We start from the raw sequence: 24,941 nt of genomic DNA, 5'->3' as shown, positions 1-24,941 counted from the left end.
CTGGGGTGATTTGAAGCAACTTTTTCCTTAGCGTAAATGCAATCCACGGGTTTGTTTAGGAGTTATTAAAGGAAAACATTGACCAATGAGAGGCGAGCTCGACTGGCGCGGGACGGTTAAGCCAATGAGTGGAATTAGGCTTCGTCCGCTTGGCCGGCTAACCTTAGGCAAGCTCTCCTGTTATTGGTCAGTGATTTTTGATTAATAACTTGTAAACGATGGCTCGGAGACAATTTTTGCAAAGGAAAAAATTACTTTAAATGACGTCAGGAACTTCACATTTCCCATTTGCAAGTGATTTTTGGGACACTCTTTATTTAACTCTAAACCCTCTTCGAGCTCTAGAATAATACTGAATAACAGAGTGACGGGGTTCGATCGATTGAAATTATTAATTTGATTATATAATTGGTGAACGCGATTAAAGTCATTAATATTCGTCAAGAATTCAACGATCGAACGAATCGATTGACAAACATAATCTGCAGTCGTTAATTAAGAGTATTAATCGTCATAAAATCGACGACTGAGTTAATAAATTGATGAAATTTATTGTAGTAGTAATTACTATTTTTTTTCAATACAATTGCAAAAATATTTTGAAATAATTCCGTGAAAAATAATCTTTATCGTCTTTATCATTTTACTAAAATTCGAAATCAAATAGTTAACTGCAATTGAAACAGAATCGAGACATTCTACCATTCAAATAAAAATTCAGAATACATGCATTGTTGGATTTTGGTTGCCGGTATCGCCCGATAGAATATTTTCGCGGCAAGTTTACAACAACTTCGGTGCAATGTTAGATTTATCATTCGGTCTCTTGAATTATCAAGCGAGCGCCAAAACGAGACAGAGGAAGCCCGCGCACTCGAGAAATAGAATAGTTGAATGCCACCTTTGCTTCCACCTTCGCCGCAGTTCAAAATCAAAATTTCAACGCCCGCATTTTACGGTACGGAGCAAGAAAATTACCAGCGCCGGGTAAGTTCCGTTTTTCAAGTGCGTGCACTGTTAACACGTTCCACGCCACATATACCACCGATTGTACATATTTATTTAATACGCTGAAAAAACAGTTTACAACAAATATTGATCCAGTCAATAAGAAATTAACTGCACAGCGCGATGATCACGATTTTGTTTTATTTTTTTGTTGAATTTCGTGAATATCATTATTTAAAATTATAACACGCAGACTGCGCTAGTAATATTCCGCGCCTCGCATATATTTTTGTATGTATGATCAAGCCGGCCCTTGCCACCCGCTTGTCTACCTAACTGCACCTACTCCAAATGTAAACAGCGCTAAAACTATGTAATGTGGACGGTAGAACATTACAGCCTAGTAACATCCGCGTGTAAGCAGGAAATATTGTGCATTAGACTTGAAATATATTTCTGCGAATATCTCGGAAATTAAAATAATCCGACGCTTAACATATATAAGAAAAAATTGTTCATAATAACAACCTTGACAAGATATTTCAGTGTCACTAAAATCGGTGTTGTAATTCCGAATAATTTCCAACTGTATGCCATATTATGTAAATATATTCCATATATAAATATATAATTATGATTTCATTATGTTCACGTTACTAAGATCTACAAGTACATTTGTCACTAAAATTGCAATTTTTCATTCACATTATCGCTTCTTTGTTCCTTCGAACAGCAAACTGGTCGCGTCACCTGTCACTCACAGCGGCGATTTAATTAAAGGATAATCGAAAATACCGCGAGCCCGCAGACGCGTTCCAATTTCCGTGACCCGAGCGTTTGACCAATCATTTTTTTCTTTTTATATCGTTAAACGCCGGGGCGAGCCGTGCCGATACAGCGGGCGGACGGTCGAGTCGCAAGTTCCAGCGCAAACAAGGAACCGATTATTGTAAACAAATCTTGGCCCGAGTGTGCGCAGGGCCGGCAATTACCGGCACGCCGGCGTTCGCGGCGCGATACCCGAAAATCCTGGTGCTCCGCACGAGCTAATAATAATTTGCAATCCCGTTAGAGGTAATCTGTATTTAGATAACAACTGCGCCCGTAAACCAACTGTTCCCGGCCGTAGTACGTAGCAATTCTAAGCAATTCCTACCGCCTGAATATCCATGGGCGTAGCTCGAATAGGGGTTGCGCGCCGCGCGCCGCGCCCCTACCACCCGATCGTTTTCTATTTCAAATTCGTCGAGCAAACATTAACGATCCCCGCGCATTCGCCGTATAAACGATTACCTTCGAATCTGTATCCCATTTAAACCGAATCTCTGTTCCGGCTGTCGAGCCAGCAAACAGTTCCGCTCGTCCGGGACACGAATAAGCGTTCGAATTGTCACGTGTCGCGGAACGCACGCCATCATACAGACTGTTCGCGAAATCGTGACGCAACCAAGTAGTTCGATCCTGCGTGAAAAATGAAATCGGGACGATGATATTTCGAACGCGTTTATGGAATGCACCGCGACATCCAATCGCTTTGTACGCCGACACTTTTACTCTATTCGCGCGTAAACAGCCGCGCAGATAATACACGCGTAGACGAATAGATAAATTATTACATTTTTTAAAGTGAAAGTTTCGCACTAGTTTAGTACTAAAAATAATCGAGTGTTAAATTAAATATAAAAATACTAGACCATCGGATTGACATAAAGGTTCTTCATTTTGCCCAATCTCTATTTCTATATGAACGTGAGATAAAATTAGTACATAAAATTCGCGAACTGCTTATCAGTTTATATTTATCCTATTTATCCTGTCCGATAATTTGACGTCTCAATTTTAGATTCGATAAAATATTTTAGCTCTTTGAAATTTATGACGTTGTTAAGACGTGTCTGTCTTTAGAACGTAAACGAAGTATGACTGATGTGTGTAATTGCTAAAGGCATACGAGCCAATAACGATCGCGAGAGCGATTGCAGTCTGTAATTAACCGCGTCCGGAAATTTAAAGAAAATGTGGTTTTCGAGGAATCGGCGAAGATCGATTTTTGTAGGACGAAAAATCCTGACGGCGTTGAAGCGAACGCGTTAGCACGAGTCATGTCAGTTCGCGTTTCGCGTATAGTTGATTCCGCAAATAGATCGGCGTGTAGGGTTACATAAAAGCAGGCCAGTATTTAGTTAGGCAAATACATGGCAACGGTGCTATCAATTAGGCGTGGATCAAGTTTCGAAAATCGTAACTGTCTGCAATTCGGACCGGATGAAGCCGAGTTAAATCGAGTTTGGTCAAAACCGAATAAGGGTTTTGGTTAAACGTAGACTGAAACTGAATCGAGAAACACTGAATTAAATTAAGCCGAAGCTCAAGTTCGAAACAGCGCCGCTGAATCCAGTTTCAAACGGGCGCTGATTTTTTGCCGCCCGGGGTTTCTGAAATCGTGGACGTACAGTTTCATGGTGCGCGAACGTATTCGGTCAAATCGGCTGTCTAAATAGGATTCTTATCAATGTGGATATACTGTTAACAAAATTATCGTTTAATCAATTATTGTTAGTCCAATATAAATTATAATTATATGCAAATATAATTATATCCCTGAAAGTTTGAAATTATTCGTGCATTTGGTTAAAAATTTGGAAATTTCCAATATGATAAACAGGGCCTCGTATTTAAAGGGTTGCAGGGGTGAGGTTGCGTGAAACTTGAAATCGAGATATTGTATCTTAAAGTAGAGATTTCAAGCTTCAATTTAAAAAAGAAATCATCGTCCTGCATTGATTTTTCACAGAAACATCGTCAGTCAAAGTTGGCCAATTTTTATCAAAAATCTTTCCATGTTGTAATTTTCTTTTGAACAGTATATTTCTATATTCGGAGCATACATTGTTATAAAAGTGGTAAAAAATTTTCGATGACCTCAGTTTTATCAGTTTTATCCAGAATTTATCTACGCCGTAATTTCGTTATCGATTTTTGTACATCAGAGTACAAGATCGAGCTTGAAACGTGTATTACCATTAAACATCACATCGTTCATCGATGTATAACTAACTTGCCGAAGGGTCTACATACCCGTTGAATAAATATATAACTAAATAAACGTTCAAGAAAATTAATAAGGAAACTGCAAACAATTCCAAGCATCATTGCATCGCCGATTAAAATATTCCGTCGCAGGTGGGCCAAATAACGCGTCCGAGCGTAATGTAAACGTCAAATAGCATTCGACAATGTTAGTCGGTAGTCGCGTATCCAGTGGGAGCGCGTAATAACCGCCGGGCTGCTGATGAAACTTAAATAATAATTCCGGCGTGTAATGTAGCCGTGATTAAATATGTAAAATCGGGGTTGTTCCGGTTCGTCGGTCGGCGAAGGTGCTGCAGCTCGGCGCTGAGGGGTTTCCTCGCCTTGTCTTGGAACGTACGTTGCAGGGGATCTCTTGACATAATTTTTCAAGAATGCAAGTATTACTAACAGAAACGACAAACACCCCGGCGACGTTACACGAACTTCAAACTCGTCTGTTTTATAATTCACGAGGCGCTTGCGAAAATTCGCGTTTCCTTTAAACATTCATAAGACATATTCCTAATTACGGCACCGTAGAAATTAAGGAACAAAGTGGAGGAAATCGTCTACGATATAATAATAGCAGATACAATGTAAAATTCATTATATAACCCAGACATGACCTAACATATTACATTACCTAGACCACGGATTTTTATATGGAATAAAAATTTTCTACATCGATTGTACCGTACAGAAATTAGATAAAAAAGGCATTTTCCTCTATTAACAAAATACATTCACAAAATTTACGAATTCTTTTCATTTAAAAATCTTCTTTTCTCTTCATAATAATTCAGATGAAAATGTTTCAAGTTCTTGGAACACGTGAGAACGAAATGGAAAATATGACAAAGTTTAAATTCTTTAAAATAACAGAAAATATTCTATCAGAAGCGTTAAAAAGCGAATTATTTCAGCACTTGAATCCGAAGAAAATATGATGAAAAGACGTGTGGCAGTTTCCTCGATAAAGGAGAAATAATAATTCCGTCGCCGAGCGAACGCTTGACGCAACAGTCGGTCGGAAGATGATTCGGGAAAACGTTTTAACCAGCGGCTTGCTCGCCGGCGGTCAATAAAAAGCAATAATGGAGGCGGATTCATTTTTCGAGTGATGAAAATCTGCGGAGAGCCTTTCAATACGGGCCAGACTGCGGTAACCGTGTATTTAGCGGCGGTTTCGTTTACCTTGGTCGTGATTACGGGACCGTTACCGCCCTCGGATCCGCGGTTTACGACTAAGCCGGGCGCGGCGGGTGTATTAATTATTCCTTGACGGGAGGCTTATCGACTGGATGACAGGCCGATATACCCCGCGGCGATGTCGGCGCCAAGCACCGGCGGAAAACAGGAAATGAGAAGAAAGAGGGGGGCGCGCGGGAGCAGCGGCGAAATATATGGATAAGAGCGGATGAATTATGGCACTAGACTACGTGGCGGATTAACGCGGGTCTCGGGAGAGAAGTGCCAGGCCGAGGAACGTGCGGAGCGTCTTCGAACTGTTTTTTTTTTTTCTCTCTCTCTCTCCCCGGCTGTTTCGCACGCATCGTATGGGCACGTCTGAGGCTTCAGCCTGAATCTGGAGGGTAGGTGTGGCACGTGAAGAGAAGCATCATTAGTTAGCCGAGCTCGAGTAGAGATTTCTCCCCTTGCCGCCACTCCTCCCCCTCACCGCTCCGCCTCCTTCTTCCTCGTCTTCTTTTTCCTTCCTCTCGTCTTCTCCCGTCTTCCGCATGTGTATATATTTTCCCTTTCCGTCCCGCTTCCCCCCCAGCGCACACACGTTCCGTCTCGTTCCGTTTCGTTCCGTTTCGTTCCATCACCGTCGGTCCGCGCGCGCACACGCGTGCATCGCGCGGCGCGCCTCTAAACCTTGCGGCAGACGTTTCGCAACGCGCCGGTAACGACCGATGCCGAGACCCAAGTAAAACGACAGGGAAACCTTTTCAGACGACCTCTCGATCGCGGATCTCGTCGGGCGGAGTCTGGCAATTACCGGGGGCTCCGGGAATTTTTACTTTGATCGGGTAGCCGATCATCCGCAGGCTCGTTAACCCCGCCCGGGTTTTTTTTTTCTACGGCACTTTCGAATTCCAGCGACACACGGGGACTCGACGCCGCGCCGAAACCGTCCGACGAGTATGTGCGTCGTCCGTCACAGAGCACCGTCTAATTAGTTCGAGTGACCTCTCGGTTTTTAGCATTTTTCCACGGTGTTCGAGGCCGGGCTCTTTTGTAGCTGCGGCACGAGGGATTTTATTTTGGCGGGAACCATAACGCACCGCGGCGACCGAAGCGCGGGATCGTCACGGATCGCGGTTGTTCGTACGCGATTTTTTTATTTTACTTTGGCTCGTGCGATTCGGGCGATAAATTGCGATCGAGCGTGATTTTGAAAACGATTCAATTTGAAACGGAGATCGAAAGATGTGATGTATATTTGTTTATCGATTAATTTATTGAGTGCTCGAAGTATTTATTGACGCGTTTTTGTAATTTTCTTTGAATTAGAAATTCTACTAATTTCCGAAAGAGCTCTGATTCTGCATAATACGGCTTTCGAAAAATCAGCTGTAAAGACGTATGTATCAGACGTATTTATACTGATAATAATAACGCATCTATTTTCCTTAAGTTATCATTTTCACCTTTAAATATTCTTATAAATTTTACCTGCTCGCAAAGTTAGTCGCGAATATGCAAAATCCAGAGGCTAGTTATCGGAAACGCGTGATTTAATGGATGCGATAAATAAAGAAACGCACGAGTACGTTCGCCATCAGCGTTTCGTCAACAGTCATCAAAGTTATAACATTCCATTAAACGCGACGTATCCTCTTGCGAAACATGATGAAGTAGATTGTCACAGGAAAGTTATAAATCCTCTGGATATCATGCCATAATTTTAAATAACGACGAGAATAAATTAATTTGATTTCCTTTATGTGATAAATGGGGAAGCGGTAGTCGCGCGCACTATACGTACGCATGCGCGACGGTGGCGACGAACGTGCGAAATCTGTATCCGCTAGTTCGAAATTTTCTAATTTTTAAATTTAATTACCACAGAATTTATCTCCGACTCGGAACTGATTTCTCTTAATTTCACGCGGACTATAATATACTTGGTTCGAACAGCACTCTAGATATTCAATATAGAAGTGATCGTTTTAATACATCACTCCTACAACACGGCATCCCGTAACAATGCTCTGCTCCAGCGCGATAGAATAAATTCAAGTTTGATTAAACTCGGACTTAAATTCATGCTTGACTAAATAGGATGAGGAAAGAATTTATTAAATTAAATGAAAATAATATCTTCTGTCTTCATTTTCATTTCGTGTTATACGTACATTTATATTTTTCATACAAATTAAATTGCTTATGTAGAATTATTTTTTATTAAAAATATAAACGTACGTATAGCACAAAACGAGAATGAAGACAAAAATATTATATTCATTTAATGTAACTTTAATTTAATAAATTACTAAATTTCTTGTACGGAATTACGAAAAATGTTCGTTTTTAATTAGTTCTCAGAACGTATCCCCTCTTTTTGTACTGGCTAGGGTTTTATATTTCACGGTTTCATATAACAGAGCATTGTCTAGAAACCTGTCTACCGTGTTAATAAGAAGGTTACTCGTATTCCGTGTAGAAAGATGTATTGCCGATAGACTTGTGTCATAAAATATACTTCGCGTCAGTTTCTCCCTCATCGGAGGACCGTGTTAACAACAGCGTGCGGAGATGTACAAGGGAGAAACCCGCGTCTTTCGAAATACTTCCGCAAACTTGTAATCGTTGTTAAAAACGACTCCATCACGCGGCCTAACTCGATTAATCTCTTCAGACATGACAAAGACGCTTATAAATGTGATTAACGGCCGCCATCTAAGAAACTACATCAAAGTACGCCGACAAAACTTCCGTTTCGCAGGCTCCAAGTTTAATGCATGATCTCGTGTTTGCATATTAGTTGGGGACGTCGGCGGACTTCGGCGAAATTTCGCGCGTGAGTGTAATCAACCCATACGACATGCTATGACAGAAGAGAACTCGAAAATGTCGAGAAATCTTTTTCGGAATTCTCCGGGTGGAAATCACTCGATATGAATTAGATGTGAATAAAATATCAGTTAAATATGAATAAAATATGAATTAGTACGAATAAAATATGAATTAAGTATGAATAAAATATGAATGATATATGAATAAAATATGAATTTTTGAAGATAGTTTTTTTCTGCAATAACGTAATGACATCTTCGCGGGTTAATAGCCCAGTACTTTCCATTTAAAACCTCCCGTTCCTTGTATTATAAATAATTAATGCAGTCAGCTTCTATTTGGAACAAATATCCGCGAACTATCAATAATTCTAACAAGGGTATAATGAAATGGCACTCGACTCAATTTATTCATAAGTAAGAAATGTGACATACATAGTCACAGGCCCATCAATACTTAACTTTCAATTTACACAATAATATTCCAAACAATTTGGTTGGATTATATAACAGAATTGTCGCATCAGAGAAATATCTTAAAAAATTGTCAACTGTTGATATTTCCCATAAAAGAGACAATTAGCGAACCGCCGGTAGATAACGTGTCAAATGCGTAAACAACAAAAGCCAGCAATTCTCAATCGTAGATTTCAAAGGTCCCGTTAACGATATCTGTAGCCTCAAGATTGACGTGAGAACAATATTCGATTGGGAACAACGCGATTTAAAACCGGGAAGCAGGGAACCCGATAAAGCGTAAAAACAAGTCGAGAACGTGATAAATCAGCCTCTGTTCACGGATATTCGATGTTATACAAAGCGAATAACGATGTAGAACCGTAGTGCCTATTAAGAGACCCAGCCCTTTCGCCACCGGTGATTCAACGAGCTCGATTTCCGAAAAAAGGAGGATAAGAGGAGATAATAAACGCCGTGTTATCAGCGATAAGTGACCCGACCGCATGAAATAAGGCCTCTAATTGCATCGCGTTCGTTAATGAACCGGCTCTGAACTTCGCTCGGCCTCGGGAAATAAAAAAAAAAAAAAGAAGAAAAAAAACCCGATTTCTCTTCTTTTCCTCTCTTTTCTCTATTCACGTACACCGCGTACGTTCACCACCACCTTCGGGCGGCGCACATCGATCGATCGGCATCGTCGCCCGCGATGCCTAAAGCGACCCAGAGCGGTAATATCGAATCGCATGTGACCGTGCACAAACGGGGCGAAGCGAGTTTATCGCGGATTTCCACATGCTTCGTAATATGTACCGGCGTGTTTGTCCACGGCCAACATGACGCGTGCACTTTTCCGAGGAAACCGCCGGGCCACGGTAACGCCGCCGAACATCGTTGTCCCTCGTTGCGTCGAAGACACCGACCCCCCTTATCGGCGCGCGAACCGGATCCGTTTGCGGTGTACTGTGTACCAAGCATATTCGCTTGCGTTAGTTGCGACAGTCGCGTTATCGAAAAGCTGTAGCCAGTATCGCTATCTCCTAATGGGACTGAGTCCACTTGAATTGTTCGAGACGCTAGGTTGGTTTATTAGAGGATCGCTAAATATACTTGTTCAAAAGCTGCAGCTGTTTGGAATGACAATAAGAAATAAATAATTAAAAAAATGGATTTTAAAGGACTTGGTAATTTATTTACAGCGAGCAATTTTAATATTCGGACGCTAATAAATTTTTACTTCGTTCCATTCTAATTTTATTCATAACAAAAACAATATAATGAGAGATAATATAAAGGTACTGTTCCTGGTTCATAATATTTTTCAGCATAATTTTAACGTTACCATTGATTTTAACCATTGCATAAGTTGCAGAATTCAATTTCATATGCATAGAATGCACTAGGTCACATAAAATGGAAATACTGTAGCTCGGAAGAACTATTTTGGATTCCAAATCTAAATGTCTAACTATCGCCAGTCTCTACGAGAGGCAGCATAATAGGTAAGAATATATACTAATCTATTATAAAGAAAATAATTTTTGAAATCTAACGGGCCGCGTTTTGTTCCCCGTATTTGTTATCGTTCCCCGAAAAATTGATTGGCAGAGTTCCAGGGGGGTGAATTAAAACCATTCTCTTTCGGCGAAAACAATCGAAAGACATTTCCGCCGCAGGCTACTTTTCGCTTCCTTCGCCGTATGGTAGTACGATAATATAATAATTGACAGGCCTGTTTACCGATTCGTCTATGGACGCGGGACAAACATTTAATTAAAATCGAATGTACCCGAGGGTCATACGTCAAACGACGGACCAAACAGAATCTGTTTCCGTTCGTTGGAGGCAGAGGTCAAGCGAATATCCCGAGGCGTTCGCAGATATTGTTCCATTCGTTCCTTTCTTTTTTCGAACGTTTGTTGGTGAACAAATTTAATAACTATCGCCGCGGCGCCGTTACGCCAAATAATGGGCAAAGGTGGACAGAAGAAATGTAATGAAAACAGTTTGAGTCTTATGTCTCGGTTCCTCGATCACAGGAAACAATAGAACCGCGACCGTAAGCTATTCGACATTTTAAGAAATTTTGCTAAATCTTTCCGTTGCTACCTTTGTTCTAAAAATTTCTAGATTTATTTTATATTTGTATTACTTATGAAGTAAAACAAGTGTGAAGTAGCCGAAATATAAGATGCAAATTCTGAGACTGGAATTAAAGAACAACAATACTCGTTAAGAGACTGAATTTTAGCCAGTAAAATGAATAGATCGAATGCAAAACAGCAAAAACATTTATAAAATTTCGAAACATTATTGTATTACTGTCAACTCGTTGGAATGGTTAAGAAATAAATGTTTACGTAGTTTCTACAACTTGTAGTGAATGAAGACATAAATTTTGTAATAAATCCGCAGTTTTCTCGTTAAAATTCTAGAAGGTATCAATATTGAAGGGCGGGGATTCGTCGTTAAGTTTGACAAAGTTTCCGTCAATATTCGAAATACTTCTACCCGTCGCTGGTTTGCATGTTCCCGCTCTCCAGCGATACCTGCTGTTCCTTACAGGAATACGCCGTCAAAGGTTTGCGCTCAAACATAAAGAGAACAACAGGAATAAATGCGGATCCATAAAAGAGATTTTCCTTCCTCTTTCTCATTCACAATACCGTCCCTCGGCGAAGAAACGACGCCAGATCGATCCCGTTTCAAAGACCGGCCGGATACCCTCCTTTAAAGCTTCTCTTTTAATCCGGCTAATAAAGTTGGGACACGGGGAGACGCGAGGTATTTCCGCGGAAAGGAAACGACGGTGTTAATCAAAATATCGGCGGAACGAGGGACAGCCGGTATTGGGCGACGGAAGCGTCGCCCGCGAACGGATAGTTTTCCTGCGGCGCGTTTTTTTTTTCCACAGCGTCGGATCCCCGGGAGACGACGAGTGGCGTTCCCGCCGCGAACGGAAACTCATTATTCGCCGATATGATATTTACAAATTTCTTTGGAGCACCGTTGAATATTTATGAGCGGCGCTGCTTTCCGATAACAGCGTCAGATGTTGCGGGCGCTGATTCCGCCGGCTCCGTGTCGAACAAGGCCGCCGTCGAACCATTGTTCGCGTTTCGTCCGAATTCACCGGGCTTTGCCCGAATATTTCATTCCGCGCGGTGTTCTTTTGACGAAAATGCAGATGCAACGTTCCCCGTTCGAAAAGTAAAAAAGTATTGCGAACGGGACACATTCGCCGTCGATGTTTATGCTGTTCCCGGCATACTTGTCCAGGGAAAACCACGGTAACGCGATTTCTCTGACGTTTTTACGTTGCCCTGACTACACGGGAATTCTTTATACGGAAAATGCATCGATATTCTCGTACCTTCCGCGGAAATTGTAGGGCGATTCATTTAATCAACGTGTAACGAGAGAAAGGGCACTCTTGTTTCAAACGCGATGCAAAAGGTAATACTAAATGACCATTCCACTTCAACTCGGTACCAAAAGATCAACCGTGCGAGTGTAAATGCACGCGGTTATTGTATTCAAATTTTTTGCATTCGTGTAGTTCTCTCGTTTTTTCCGACTTAATGTGTCTTGTGTGTCAAATTGGCGATATTGTAAAAGCGAGCGTAACGAGAAACAAACAATTTCGTTTAGTAAATATAATTCTGTTGGGAATAAAGAAATACGTGTTTACACAACGCTCCCTTCGCCTTTCTCACGCAGAGTGAAACGATGTGCCGGGCGGACTGTTTTTTCAGTGTTTTCGCTCTGTCCTTGTTGTCGGCAATCTCGAACGCGCGGCAACGCGACTACCTATATTAAATACCGGAGCAGTAAAGACTCCCGCACGTCGAAGTATTAGAATTCGGGTCTACATTGATTCTAGGTGTTATTATTTCTTTTCGTAACAGATATTGTTAAATCATTACGTTATCTTTTTTCGTTGATAATAATACACACACGAATCATATTAAAAAAGTAAAAGTCGTAAAGTTAGATTAATTTTCCTAAATATAGCAAAACTACTTTGAAACTTCAAAACAGTGTTGAAAAAGGATAAAAAAAAAACAGATAAAATCATCGAAATAAAACAATATTTCGAAATCAACTAAGTGTGTATTCAAACTTATAGTAAATTTTTCTATAATGAAGTCCTTTTCCATTTCAGCAAGATAATCGAAAAGCTGATCAAATACTAACAAAATAAATTAGTCATTAATAACAATAATTCGGGAACACGTTTGAAGAATTTATCAAAAATTTTTCTATCGCCATTTAAAAAAGTATCAATCTCGTGTCGTTACTATGCTTGATGCGATAACGATTTCTGCCAGGTGCACACGCGAGGATGGCATGAAACGATCGAAAGTAGGTGAACAACTTCAGGGATTGATAAAGTACGGGGACACTCCGCGGAACAAAATCAGCCGGCTTGATATTTCGTAACCTACAAGCAAACAACTTTGTTCCTCGCCAGACTTTATCTTCTTTTGAATTGTACAAACTTTTTTGCCGTTATTACTGCCGGCAAAATATGTTGCAACTTTTAAAGGCGACGCCGCAACAAATACAAAAAGACCGACGAGGAGTCAACTTGAAACTTGAGTTTCCGTCTAGCTTCTATAACTTGAGTCCGCGCAAGATACGTCATATAATATTTCTTCCACTTCCCTCGGTCGTTTGTTGAGAATACTCTCTGCCAAAAGTTTTTCTTTTAATACAAAAGTGAAATATACAGTGTCCTGGTAAAACGTGAGAAACGGGTGAATCCACGTGGTGAATCAGTTCTAAATATCAACTGGTTTCGTTTATATTTGAATTGTTTTCTCGGTGCGAGAGCAGGCGACGTTGATTTATCCGAAAATAAAGCTTCGAGCTTTTTATTATTTGATTAAATCGTTGTCAGTCTATAATCTAACATTTCCAGTAATATTTGGTACCATAGTGTGAAAAAATAGCACACTCATTCTCATTATAATAATGGAATAATGTTTATTCATTTAACGAGATGAACCTTTTGCTATACAATACAAAAATGCAATAATAATCAAACACAGTATAAACGAAGGAAAAAAGGAACGGATAAATGTTTTAACAGATGGTATAAAAATGATATGATATAATAAAATAAAATATTAAAATAACTGAAATCCAGGTATTTAAAGATACATAAATTTTTAAAAATGTAAAAGGAGTTACAAAAAAGTCTATCTATAAATTAACTAAAGCGGCCTAGAAGGCACCTAATACAGACATAAAAAACACAACAGAAATAAAAACCTGCTTCCTCAAAAATATCAATTTCCTATCCATGTTTATTAGCGTCTTTCGTCGTTCATTTTGCAAGCGCTGGTAACGTTTACGTAAGCATTGTAGTTACGCGGCAAATGATACGAGAGTATTGAAAACGGCAAATGAAACAGTCTGCAGACTTCATACGCCCGTTAATTGCACTTTCCACACACCTGTTCCGCGCTCTAGTAACCAATAAGTGGTCCTCATCGATTTTAATACATTGGAACTCGAATCCGAAAACTGTTTTCCCATTACTCTCAGTTGTGGAGAAATTTAATTACAAGGGTCAGTTATCACTTTTGCCAATCGTTTGCGCTTTAGCCGCGGGAGCTTCACGAGTGTTTCTTGCACAAACGATTTCATAGACTATACCAAATTGAATGTTGTTTTCGTAGCATTGTCAAACTCTGTCGAATTTTTTTTATACGCTATTATTATTATATACTGTTTTATGTATATAATATTCATAGTATATTTATTGTATACTATTTAGATACTATTAAGCAAAGGATTAAATGTTTGATACGTTAACCCCTTCTCCTTTAACATTAAACTCGTTACGAAGATTATCCAGTACTTTATACCATCGTATTTGACAAGTAAAATTTAAGTATAAAAGTTATCCTTTTTTAAAAAGTCAAATTAACGTTCTGTTTTCTAAATGTAGGCTCATGATAAATATAAAGTTCCTTTTTGGTTCAAGAAATTATTACAATCAAAACTCCTACAAAATCGAGTTAGTATACGATACACTATATACAATACTACTAATGTATAATATATTAATACACTAATAATATACTAATCAGTTTACTAGGCTAGCATACGAGACCTAACCTTAACGCGTTGATGTTTGCAGCTCTCAGGTAAAGAATATAATGGTTTATCGCTTAAAGAGAAAGCTGTCGATATGCTTCAATCGCTAGTATCTGGGATCAATGTGCCTCGCCCCCCCCCCCCCCCCCGCTATCGGACGGCAAGGTGCAAAATCAGCCAATTCGCAGTATACTTTTTTTTGTAGGACGGTGTCATTTCGCAAAGCCCGGACAAGTACGCTCCAGCGTCGGTATGAATTTTCAATTAAATCGGAGCATCGTGCATCGAGCTGGAAACGTGTTATCTTTTCCGCGGGAACGCGAAGTGGATTTTAATGCACTCACCAGTCAATTGGAGCCTCCCGGCGTTGCTGCTGACGACCGTTTCCTGCGTCAGACGATGATGCGTCCTGCACCGATAAGTCTGTTTCGCGTCCTCCCGCGTGATATTCAGTATCATCAGCTCGCCGCTCGATAGCATGTGGTACTTGCCATCTGAGAACAGACACATCGGATTTCAATCTCATCGAAACGATCATGTACCATTCTTCGATCTCACTTGTCTCAGAAAAGTCGATTCTCCCCTAAATCGGTGAATCAAATATCATCGACGCCCTACTCCATGTTTCCGTAATCATTTCAACGCGATGGGGATAAAGGATGGCACGTGGCTCATAAATCGTACGACAATATAATTATATAATTAATTAAATCATATAATTAATGCTTTATCATTTGTACATTACAGTAAGATGAAAAGCGTTTAATAACGTTATATAACATCGTGCAAGAATCGCGACAGCGATTTCGAACGAAATATGTTGCATTTAGATATCGTTTTCCTTGCCTGCGTCGAAATAAGATTTTATTTGGCTGTTATCAATGCTTGATCGTTAGAGTTAATTGAAACCCACAATAAATATAAATTTTCTTATGCTTGTTAGAATTTATTAACAACTATAACATAGCAAAAATAGCTGCGTCTCTCCAACGGCTGAACCAGCGTTCTGAAGTACGCCTCTTATTGTTAAGTTAGTCTGCACCGGAACGCCCTCTTGCAGAAATCAGGTTAATCTTAGGGCATTCCAGAACTTTCCTCGGAACGTCGACATTAGCGTTTCAAAACCGAAGTAAACAATAAGTAGACTGCAAGTCTTATACACTTGTGACAAAAGTTCATAGATGGAATCGAGAACAGTAAAAACATTCGAAGAATTGAATAATATAGTTGCATTGTTTCCAAGCCAGTGAAATGATTAATGTGGACAATTCTTATTTTGCTCGGGTAACCAAGGAAGACGCCATCGAAAACCGTAAGGAGAAGAACTACGCAGCAGTTCGACTTTGGGACAACCCTGGACTCCGGCCAAACGTAAGTTAAGAATTTACCATTTGACTTAAAATGATAATATCGTGCTGTAACTTTTTGGATTTGTTCCTGTTATACTGAGAAGAAAGAAGTGTAGCATTCTGTTTAGAAAAATTATGTTGAGCTTGAAATCTCTTTCGCTTAAGGCAAGCTATTAATATTCCACAAACATTTCTTTTTCTAACCTCAATCACATACGAAAGATTCCATGACAGTCACTTAAAGAAAACGTTCTAGATATTAATACTTAAATATTTATAAAAGAAATAAAAAGGAGTAGCATAGAAACTTAGAATACAGCAAAGAGTCAAAAATAAGTAACTGACCATAAATAATTTGACTACTGTAAACTGGACTGCGTCGTCTAATCCTCGTCCAAACCGTGTTCAATGGAATCTGCCCCGATCGATTTTAAGTAATTCGATACCGTCGAATCGGTTCGCTGCCCCCCACGACAATTAACGTGTTTGTATCAATTTAGTTGGCTCTCTTCGGGGAGAAGAACCGGCCGAAGTAAACTACGATAATAAATTCTGGAGAGCCCACCGTTGAATCGAACCCGGCTTGCTCTTTCGTTCGGTCCCAGTTTGTTCAACTTCGCGGCACGCAATGGCAAAAGTTTCGTCGACTATTGATCGTCTTCCTCCAATCGACGAGTATATTAACAAATCCGTCTGGATTATTAGTGGGCACATTCAAACCGGCTCCGCATACCTTAATCGAACTCCCCTATAATTAATGAAGTTTACCTCGTTAACGGTTTCAGGGGTGGAAACTTTGCGCGTTCCCGTTGGTAGAAGGAGGCCACAATACGTCGATCGGTGAACCGTCGCGCGTTTTTTCTTGCCGCTTTTCGAATCGGATACAACGAACCACGAGCCGCTTCTCGTCGAATCACGAGTTCCATATTTTTCTTTTCTCTTTTTTTTTCGAATTACAAATTCTCGAACGAAATTGCCGGGGCAGACGTTTCGACGGAATCGCGCTACCCATTCGAAATTCAAGGATGACTGTAAACAGTGAATTGTTTTTCGGGTGTTGCGTTTCCCGTATCACGTTGTTTGTTGCATCGAACATAATTAAAGGGAAATGTTTTTGAAACATGACGCTGCTGCAGGAAAACGCGACAGAAGGTTCGCATTCCGTTTTATATGTAAAATATCGACGTTTATGCAAATTACAATTTTTTTTTTTTTTCAAACGGGAAGCGAATAGAACGGGACGAAATAAAATTGTATTTCTTCCGGTAACACATTGTTATGTTTCATTGAAATTTGTATTTTATTCATCCTTCGGTCTTGGGAGGCACGGTTGAACTCGCGACGAGAATTTCAAACAGAATTTTTTAAAATATGAATGTTATTCAATGGCTTTGAATACGGTCACTGTATTTTTCTTTCCCTTCTACGAAATTAGTAACAACGTTCCAGCGAGCTTTTAGGTGTACCGTGAATTTCGCAATAATAGAAGATCTCTGTTTCTGTGACACCGAATGAATCGCGCATCTAGGGGGTTGTTGTAAAGGGGAATCTGATCTCTTGGAACCTATGGCGGATTCAATTACTAGAAATAATTGTTTTATTTGTAGAAATGTTTCAATGAACAGATATTTTAAACGAGTCCAGGGTTATTCTTTTATGATTTTTCACGGAGATAAATATTTTAGTTAGCGTACAATTATTTTTCGGAATTACTGTAATAATTCCACCAAGATAAAATTTTGACTGCTGATTCAACTATTATAATTTAATATTTTAAGAAATATATTATGGATTATACATACATATTAAACTTTAAAATTTTCATACAACAACCGCATATCTCATATTTTCAAATAATTGATAAATAATAATTTATCTTCTATTTTCAAATACGATCATGACATTTTTATAAAGCAAAATGCTTGTTAGTCATTATTAGAGTACAGTAAATTTACTATTAAAATAGAAAAATGCAGGCATGTGGTATCATTTACGATTTTAATCTTCCTATTTTTCAGAATCTACTCGAAACCACACAAAATATATTCAGGCAGAAATTAATTTTCAAATTTGAGCATACGCTTTCATCTATATACATATATCAAGCGGTCAAAGTGTTCAAAGAAAAATGTCGATACTCCTGAAGCCTTTCAATCTTCCGAAAGCTTTACGTTTCACCTACTAGCTTCGACAGTAGATAAACTCGCCAAGGATATCAATTGTTAAAAATAGTTTGGAGCTTGTCGAACAACCGTCAATAAAAATTCGAAACCGATTCACCGATATTCTAACGTCTGTTCGATAGGATCGGCGATTCGAAGGCACAGTGTCTGGTGCCGCGGGACAGAGCGCATAATCTATGCACGACGTATCCTCAGCCTCGTTCGGCTTCGTTCAATTTACGTCGGGCGAATCAGGATCGCAACGATCCTCTCATCGGCCGAGTGCCGGGTATTCATTGTGGGATCAATTATGAATGAAACTTTCCCGGCCAGACCATTTACCGGCAACGCTCCAAGGGGAGTAGGGGAGGGGGAGGGGTAGAGGGTAGCGGTAGGGGGTAGCGGTAGAGGGAACAAGATGGTGGGGGATAGCGATGGACGGTAAATAAATTCAGAGAGTTAACGGCGAGAAGGTGAGGGGTGGGGGGTTGGGTCGGTGGTGCAGGAAATCGTGACGGAACCGCTCCTTGGCGTTCCCTTTGCCGGCTCATTCGTATTTATGAGCGGTCGTGGCCTCTCGGCGACGATCGCGGGGTGGTCTGTCATTAAGCGATATCCGGGGGAGGGGGGGGGGGGCTCACTCACCTCCCATCGTGGACGGATAGATGTTGAACGACGGCTCCTGTAGCCAAGACGTGATGGTGACGTGGTCGCGAACGAAACTGGGAACGTTGCATCGCATAAGTACGTTGTTGCCGAGGAAACCGCCGGGACATTGCACTTCCGGATCGTAACGCTGGTTCACCACTGCAACACACAAACAAAGGGGCCGCTCGAATGCGAGGCTAAAGTACAACCAACCCCTGTTCCTCTACCGTCTCCCCGCCCCGCCCCGCCCCGCCCCGCCGTCCCGCTTTATCCCTCGGTCGGCAAAAGCCAGGCCAGACTCGGATTCGACGGTCCAGAAAAAACTCGAGTTCGCCGGGCGAGAACAAACTCGGAAAATTTCGTATGCTAATGACGGCTGCGGGAAACTCGTTTTTCTCGTTTTCGGTAACCTCTGGTATATATATCCTCCACCCCCGTCCCCCCCCCCACCCGGTCGTGGCAACGCCGACACTCCAGACGGGGCCGACGACCACCGTCGGTCGGACCGACGAAAATTATGACAAGCAGAAACGATCGGATATCGGCGCGCGGAAATTTCAATGGACTACGGGGGGGGGCACGGAGGACAGATTTATCGGCGTCGTGTTTGCCGTTTAATTGCCGGCCGTTTTGTTTCGACATTATTCAGGCCGGCGCGATACACGCAACGTTAATAACCCAACTTGGGTGAACGTAATGACGTTAAACCACGGCTTCGTTAACCGAACGGCGGGGGTTCACGGGTTCGCGGCTTCGCGCTCCGATATGCGGAATTCACGAGGTATCAATTAAAGCCTCGCCGAGCTAATGCCCAATTTCGCGATATCATTCCCGGAATGCCCCCGCGAAATTTCGATAAAATCTCGCTGTCGCGCGCGGCGTGCCCGTGCACGCGGAACGCGCGACGATCTTTCGGCGGGCAACGTGGACGCGAGAAATCGGGCGTTTTATTGATCCGCGGGCCGGACCCGTTGCAATCCACATACAAATTTAACGAAGGAAACCGAATTATTTCGGGCGGTCGATACACCGTGTTCTCCGGTTTCCAAGGTATTCGGGAAGCCGGATATCCACTAAGGACCACCCCGGCTTTGGATAAGCTTGTTTGGACCGACTGAAATCAAAGCTGATACGCCGGCTCGTAAATGGAAGATTCATTAGCTCATGTTTTCGAAGATTACTGCGTCGTATCACCTGTTTCATCCGTATCGTTTCTAAGCGATCGTATCGTTTCTAAGCGATCGTATCGTTTCTAAGCGATCGAATCGTTCCATTATTTATAGCAAGCGTTTATTAATTATTTAATAAATTATTTATAGGAAATTATTCGTAACATTTCTTTAAATATCTTGACATTTATTAAGTTGGTGCTGTTACCGCGTGGACTGCGGATTTCATGAATTTGCAACTGACAACTCCTCAGAAACGCTGTACCGGCTCTGACAAATGTTGAAACTTTATTACCAGACCGCGGGGAAATGCAAGAGTTTTCCTAGATTTCTCGCAATTTGTCAGAATTATTAACGGAGGAAATACATTTTTGTGTAACTTTGTTATTTCAGATTATTAATTATCGGATACTACACACTTTCATCGACTGCTTTGGATAAAATAAGCTGTGAAAAATGTCATAAATCGCCATCAAATTACAGGAAAATCTGTAAAATTATTTAACAGCGATTGTACTGAGAAGAATGGACAATTAAGCAACCTCCACGAAAAAATAATGCACGGAGCATAGCCATAAAGACTATTTAAGTGTCCGGTACATTTTTCATAAAGATGTGCGAATTTCTGGACGAGTACACTGACAACTACATAAATACACTAGTTCACAAACATAAGTCACAGTTTTTATGGAACGAATTTGTAGGTATTTTAGAACAACTTTATAAGAATTTGTTAAAAGTAATCGCACAAAGTCGGATTTAGAAATCGACTTACACAGTTTAACGATTAATAGAAGAGTTTCAGAACATTTTGATCTAGCAATGAAGATCCGCAGTGCAGCAATGCGCAGACAATTGATTCGGGCGAGTTCCAGATAGCAGAGAATGGTAATAAATCAATTGTTACGTATCATGATTATGTTCAATAATAATGTGGCCAGCGAACGAGAGAGTTCGCTATTTATAACGCATAGTTGCGATAGAGAACGTTTCCATCTAGTCCTAAATGAACGTTCAGGTTAGTATTACTGCAGTATTATTGTTAGTTCTGTTCATTATATGCCGATATTGTATTATTTCTACTCCGATGATTTGTCATGGCATGTGATTATTAAGCGCGACGTTAATTTCTATAGTGTGTTCAATGCAATTCTGTGATTTCCCGGGATTGATAATTTCAATATAGTTGATACAGGACCATCGTTATAATGCACCATAGATGCAAATACAAATCGCAGTTAATAGAGATTGTTAATATTCCGTCTTTCAATAACCAATTATTTTCACATGTATTTCGACGATTCCAGAAAAATTTAAATATTATTTTACAAACGAGCTATAAATGAGCGAAATAACAATGGAGAGAAAGTTTGTTAATTATTCAAAATCCCGCGCAGGTAAAATGTGGCTTATTGTTAGCGAAATATGAACACTAAATTATTGTTGTTCGAACGTAAGCTTACTATCATCACGTACCATTAAATTCTCTTAACAATTCTTCCATCTAAAACTCGTCCGTAAATGCACTGAATCTCGAATTATGCGTATTTCCGTTTGTTGTTCATTAAAACATCGTAAAACGAACTGTACCACCCATTCTGTTCAGTGGCGAATACAGCATGAAAAATAAATTGAATGAAACTTTCATTCGGATGGGTGAAACGTAATACTAACTATTATACATTACTTTTCCGAATGATTTCAATACAGAATTAATCGAGTAAAAAATTTTTCGATTAAAGAATTTTTTGAATAAAGAATTATTCGGATAAAAAATTGTTCGTATAAATAGATAGAATAATTTCTGACGAATAATGAATTAATCGAGTAAAATATTCGACTAGAAGGAATTCGGATAACAATGTTAAATAAATATTTATTCCAGATAATCCGCATAATGCCCGACCATGGTTTACGGCGGTGTTGCCGGCAGACAGTGCGCGTGACGCCTGTGCAAGGTAAATAAATCGGTGGTTTTTAATCCACGACCGGTTTAATCCTCGAATCCGTTCCTGGCGTCAGTCTGCGCGACTTAATTGTCTCTCCGCCGGAAGGTCGGTAAGGACACGGGTGAAGGCGAGAAAAAAGTCGTCAAGTAGCGGGGCGAGGGTGTAAAGCAAAATGGAGGGCGCCCGCCGCGCGAGACCATGGGATTAAATTCAGCCGGGCAGAGCTTTGTGTAACTACGACTGCGAGAGGTGTTCGCGCCGCCTCCGACGAGATCGACTGCGGCTCTTATCGCTCCGCACCCTTATCTTATTTATTCTCGATCACCCCCGGGTCGATTCGAACCGAGACGGGAAGTCGTTGATTAAAATAGCGTCCCGATAATTCGGCTCCTCGTCCGGCGAACAGCCTTGGACAGGACCTTAAAAATCGAGGGCGAACGGAAACGAAATAGATAACGCAACCGCGAGGTATTTACAAGGCGGGAGAGCCGGCGGTAATTGCCGAACACAGGCGCGTACGAAGCCCGAACACGGACGGCTGTGTGCAGGAAGGAAATCCGCACGGATGTTCTCGGTTTCACGGAGGATTTTTGAAACGCGGGAAATGTTGCTACCTCTCCAACCCCCCCGGAAAATAAACATGCGGCAAGTGTCGTACCTTTTCGAGCTGATTTTAAAGCGAAAGACGACGTTTTTCTTTTATTTGCTCGGCGACTTTGCCGCCGTAAGCGGAAACGCTTGAACGACGTTCTGTCGAAAATTCGGTGCCGCAGGTCGGATTTCTGGGTGCCGAGAGGGAAACGCGGATAAAATTATTAAATTAGTGCGACGGATGCCGAAATTTATTTACATTGCCTATAATCAACGGTACTATTTGTATTTAAATCGATTAAGAATTGTAATTTATCACCGGCTGTGATTTGACTAGCTTGAATTTGAACATTATTCTATTATTCTAGGTTAGAATTCTATTCTGTTCACTTATCGTTAATATCTGACGAATTTGAGCATTGATCGCAAATTATTAACGACGACAAAATTCTGACTGTTGTTATTTAAAGCACTTTGGAGCATTTCAAGCTTGATTCAATTGCGTATCTACGAAACTCGTCAATCTATTTATTATGAACAGACTATAGATATTTGTATGTAATCGAGTAAGTAAATTATTGAATAAATAACTTCAGATTTATAATTTCGCATTAGTTAAAAATGTGATCATAATTATAATTTCGAGCATTGTTTCTGATAACATAATGATCTAAGTTCAGTCTTCTTCTCCTTATCTCATATTAAGGCTATTCTCGCATGACCTATGGAAACGGTAATAGGACTAACAATCCGCAGTCTAATTACGAATACCTTTCCGAGGATACTTTTAGCTGGCAAACAGTTTCCTAGATCACGATCAAACGGAATTCAAGAATACCTGACAAGTACGTACCCGTCTATCAAACTATAAATGCTCCTTCACGTAACCGACTGATTAACGAGAGACCTAGATAAGCGAATCAACCATTAAATCGGATCACCGGCAAAACCAGCCGAATCCGAAGAATACGCACGGAATTTTCCCGAACCCGGAACCCGGCGATCCAACTTCCCCATGAATATTTCAAGGGCCAATCAACGTTAAAGAACTTTCGGGATCGGTCGGACAAGGTTCCCCCGGTGTCCGGGCCATCTGTCCTATCAATACAGCTCAATTAACGTCTCCTAAATTCCGCGGGCTCTTATCGCTCCACCCCGCCATTTAAATCTGTAATTGCACCCCCATCGACGAAAGACCAGGCCACCCTCGATATACCCGGTCGAGGGTCCTTTCGCGCGGCGCCCGCATGATCGGGTTAAACGACGCAGGAAAAATCCCCCGGGGGTCTCGATCCAGCCGAACGCGCGGCCGTAGAATGGTGGAAGGGATCGCTTCCCCGGTATCTTATCCAAAATCTTGAGGCCGTCGCAATCCGGCCATGAACTGGCATTCCGCGCGTAAGTCGATGGTCCTGGCTGAAAGGTCGGCGAAAGAGCACCGCAGGCCTGAAGGAGGACGGTGCAAGGATGCAGAACGAGAAACCGAGCCGAGAAACTCTGCCGGTGGAAGCGAGACGGGACGTGCCGACGACGAGCCGACGACGAGCGACGACGGGCGACGACGACCACCGACGGTTGGATGGCGGTCGTAGGTGCAGGGCACCCGGGGACGCAAAGGAGAACGTGGTGGTGTGTAGGGCCCGGGTCTGGAACCCGTTTCGAGAGTCAGCGGAGCGAGGCACTCAGACTCCAGAATGGGGTAAAAACTCGGTGAGTTCGCCTCTGCTGCATACCCCTCGCGCCGCCGTTGCCTCCGCCTTCGCCAGCTACCACCCCGTATCACACGGCTCTCGGTTACGCGGCAACCAAGCCAAGCATAAACTCGGCAGACGTATCGTGGCAGGTAATATTTACAAACCATGAAACCTACGGGGTGAGAGAGATAGAGAGAGAGAGAGAGAGAGAGAGAGAAAAAGGGAGAGAGATGCTCGTCCCAATCCTAGCCCTCTGACCCGTCCCATCCGTAGCCACCTGCCGGAAAGAGAGCTTCATTCTGCTCGAAATATGCGTCCTTTTTCGGCGGCTCGAATTTTACGCGGACTCGACTCGAAACCCCTTTTACAGAAGCCCGCCAAGCTACCGGCTTTTATAATATACCGATGCATTAAGTTACTGGCGAATGTCGATGATATCGGAGCGGTTTGGATGTCTCAACGGGGAATCGATAACGCCGTCGGGGTATCGTTAAGGAAAAACTACTGCCGTAGACTGCGGCACGTTAATTGTGATATTTCAATGTATCGACGGGAATCGTTAAGATATCGCTATGGCTGTACTTGAGAAATCTATACCTCAGAAAAGACATAAAAGAGGGCTTTGTAGTCTATTTTTCTGATGATAGGGACCCTGTTTCAAGTATTTTTAATACGTACTTTCATCTTGTAATATGTATCTGAATTTTGCGAGACGTATTTTCATTTGTGGAGACGTGTTTTAATTGTGCGATATATATATTTGAATTTTGCGA

The 24,941-nt window shown here is 41.3% G+C and overlaps 1 protein-coding gene across 1 annotated transcript in view; it reads right to left on the bottom strand.

Moving 5' to 3' along the window:
• The window catches only part of LOC144475820 (cell adhesion molecule Dscam2), a 309,344-nt gene that overhangs the window by 147,817 nt on the left and 136,586 nt on the right, over positions 1-24,941 (bottom strand). The window contains exons 3-4 of the mRNA XM_078192123.1: positions 18,763-18,924; positions 14,951-15,100 (exon numbers count right to left, since the gene is read on the bottom strand). Of these exons, the coding sequence (XP_078048249.1) occupies positions 14,951-15,100; positions 18,763-18,924 (312 nt within the window). The remainder of the gene's footprint in view (positions 1-14,950; positions 15,101-18,762; positions 18,925-24,941) is intronic.

Source organism: Augochlora pura, chromosome 10 (genome assembly GCF_028453695.1).
Source record: "Augochlora pura isolate Apur16 chromosome 10, APUR_v2.2.1, whole genome shotgun sequence".
Classification (NCBI taxonomy): Eukaryota; Metazoa; Arthropoda; class Insecta; order Hymenoptera; family Halictidae; genus Augochlora; species Augochlora pura.
The sequence above is the reverse complement of the archived record's forward strand: the minus strand, read 5'-3'. Positions and strand labels throughout refer to the sequence as shown.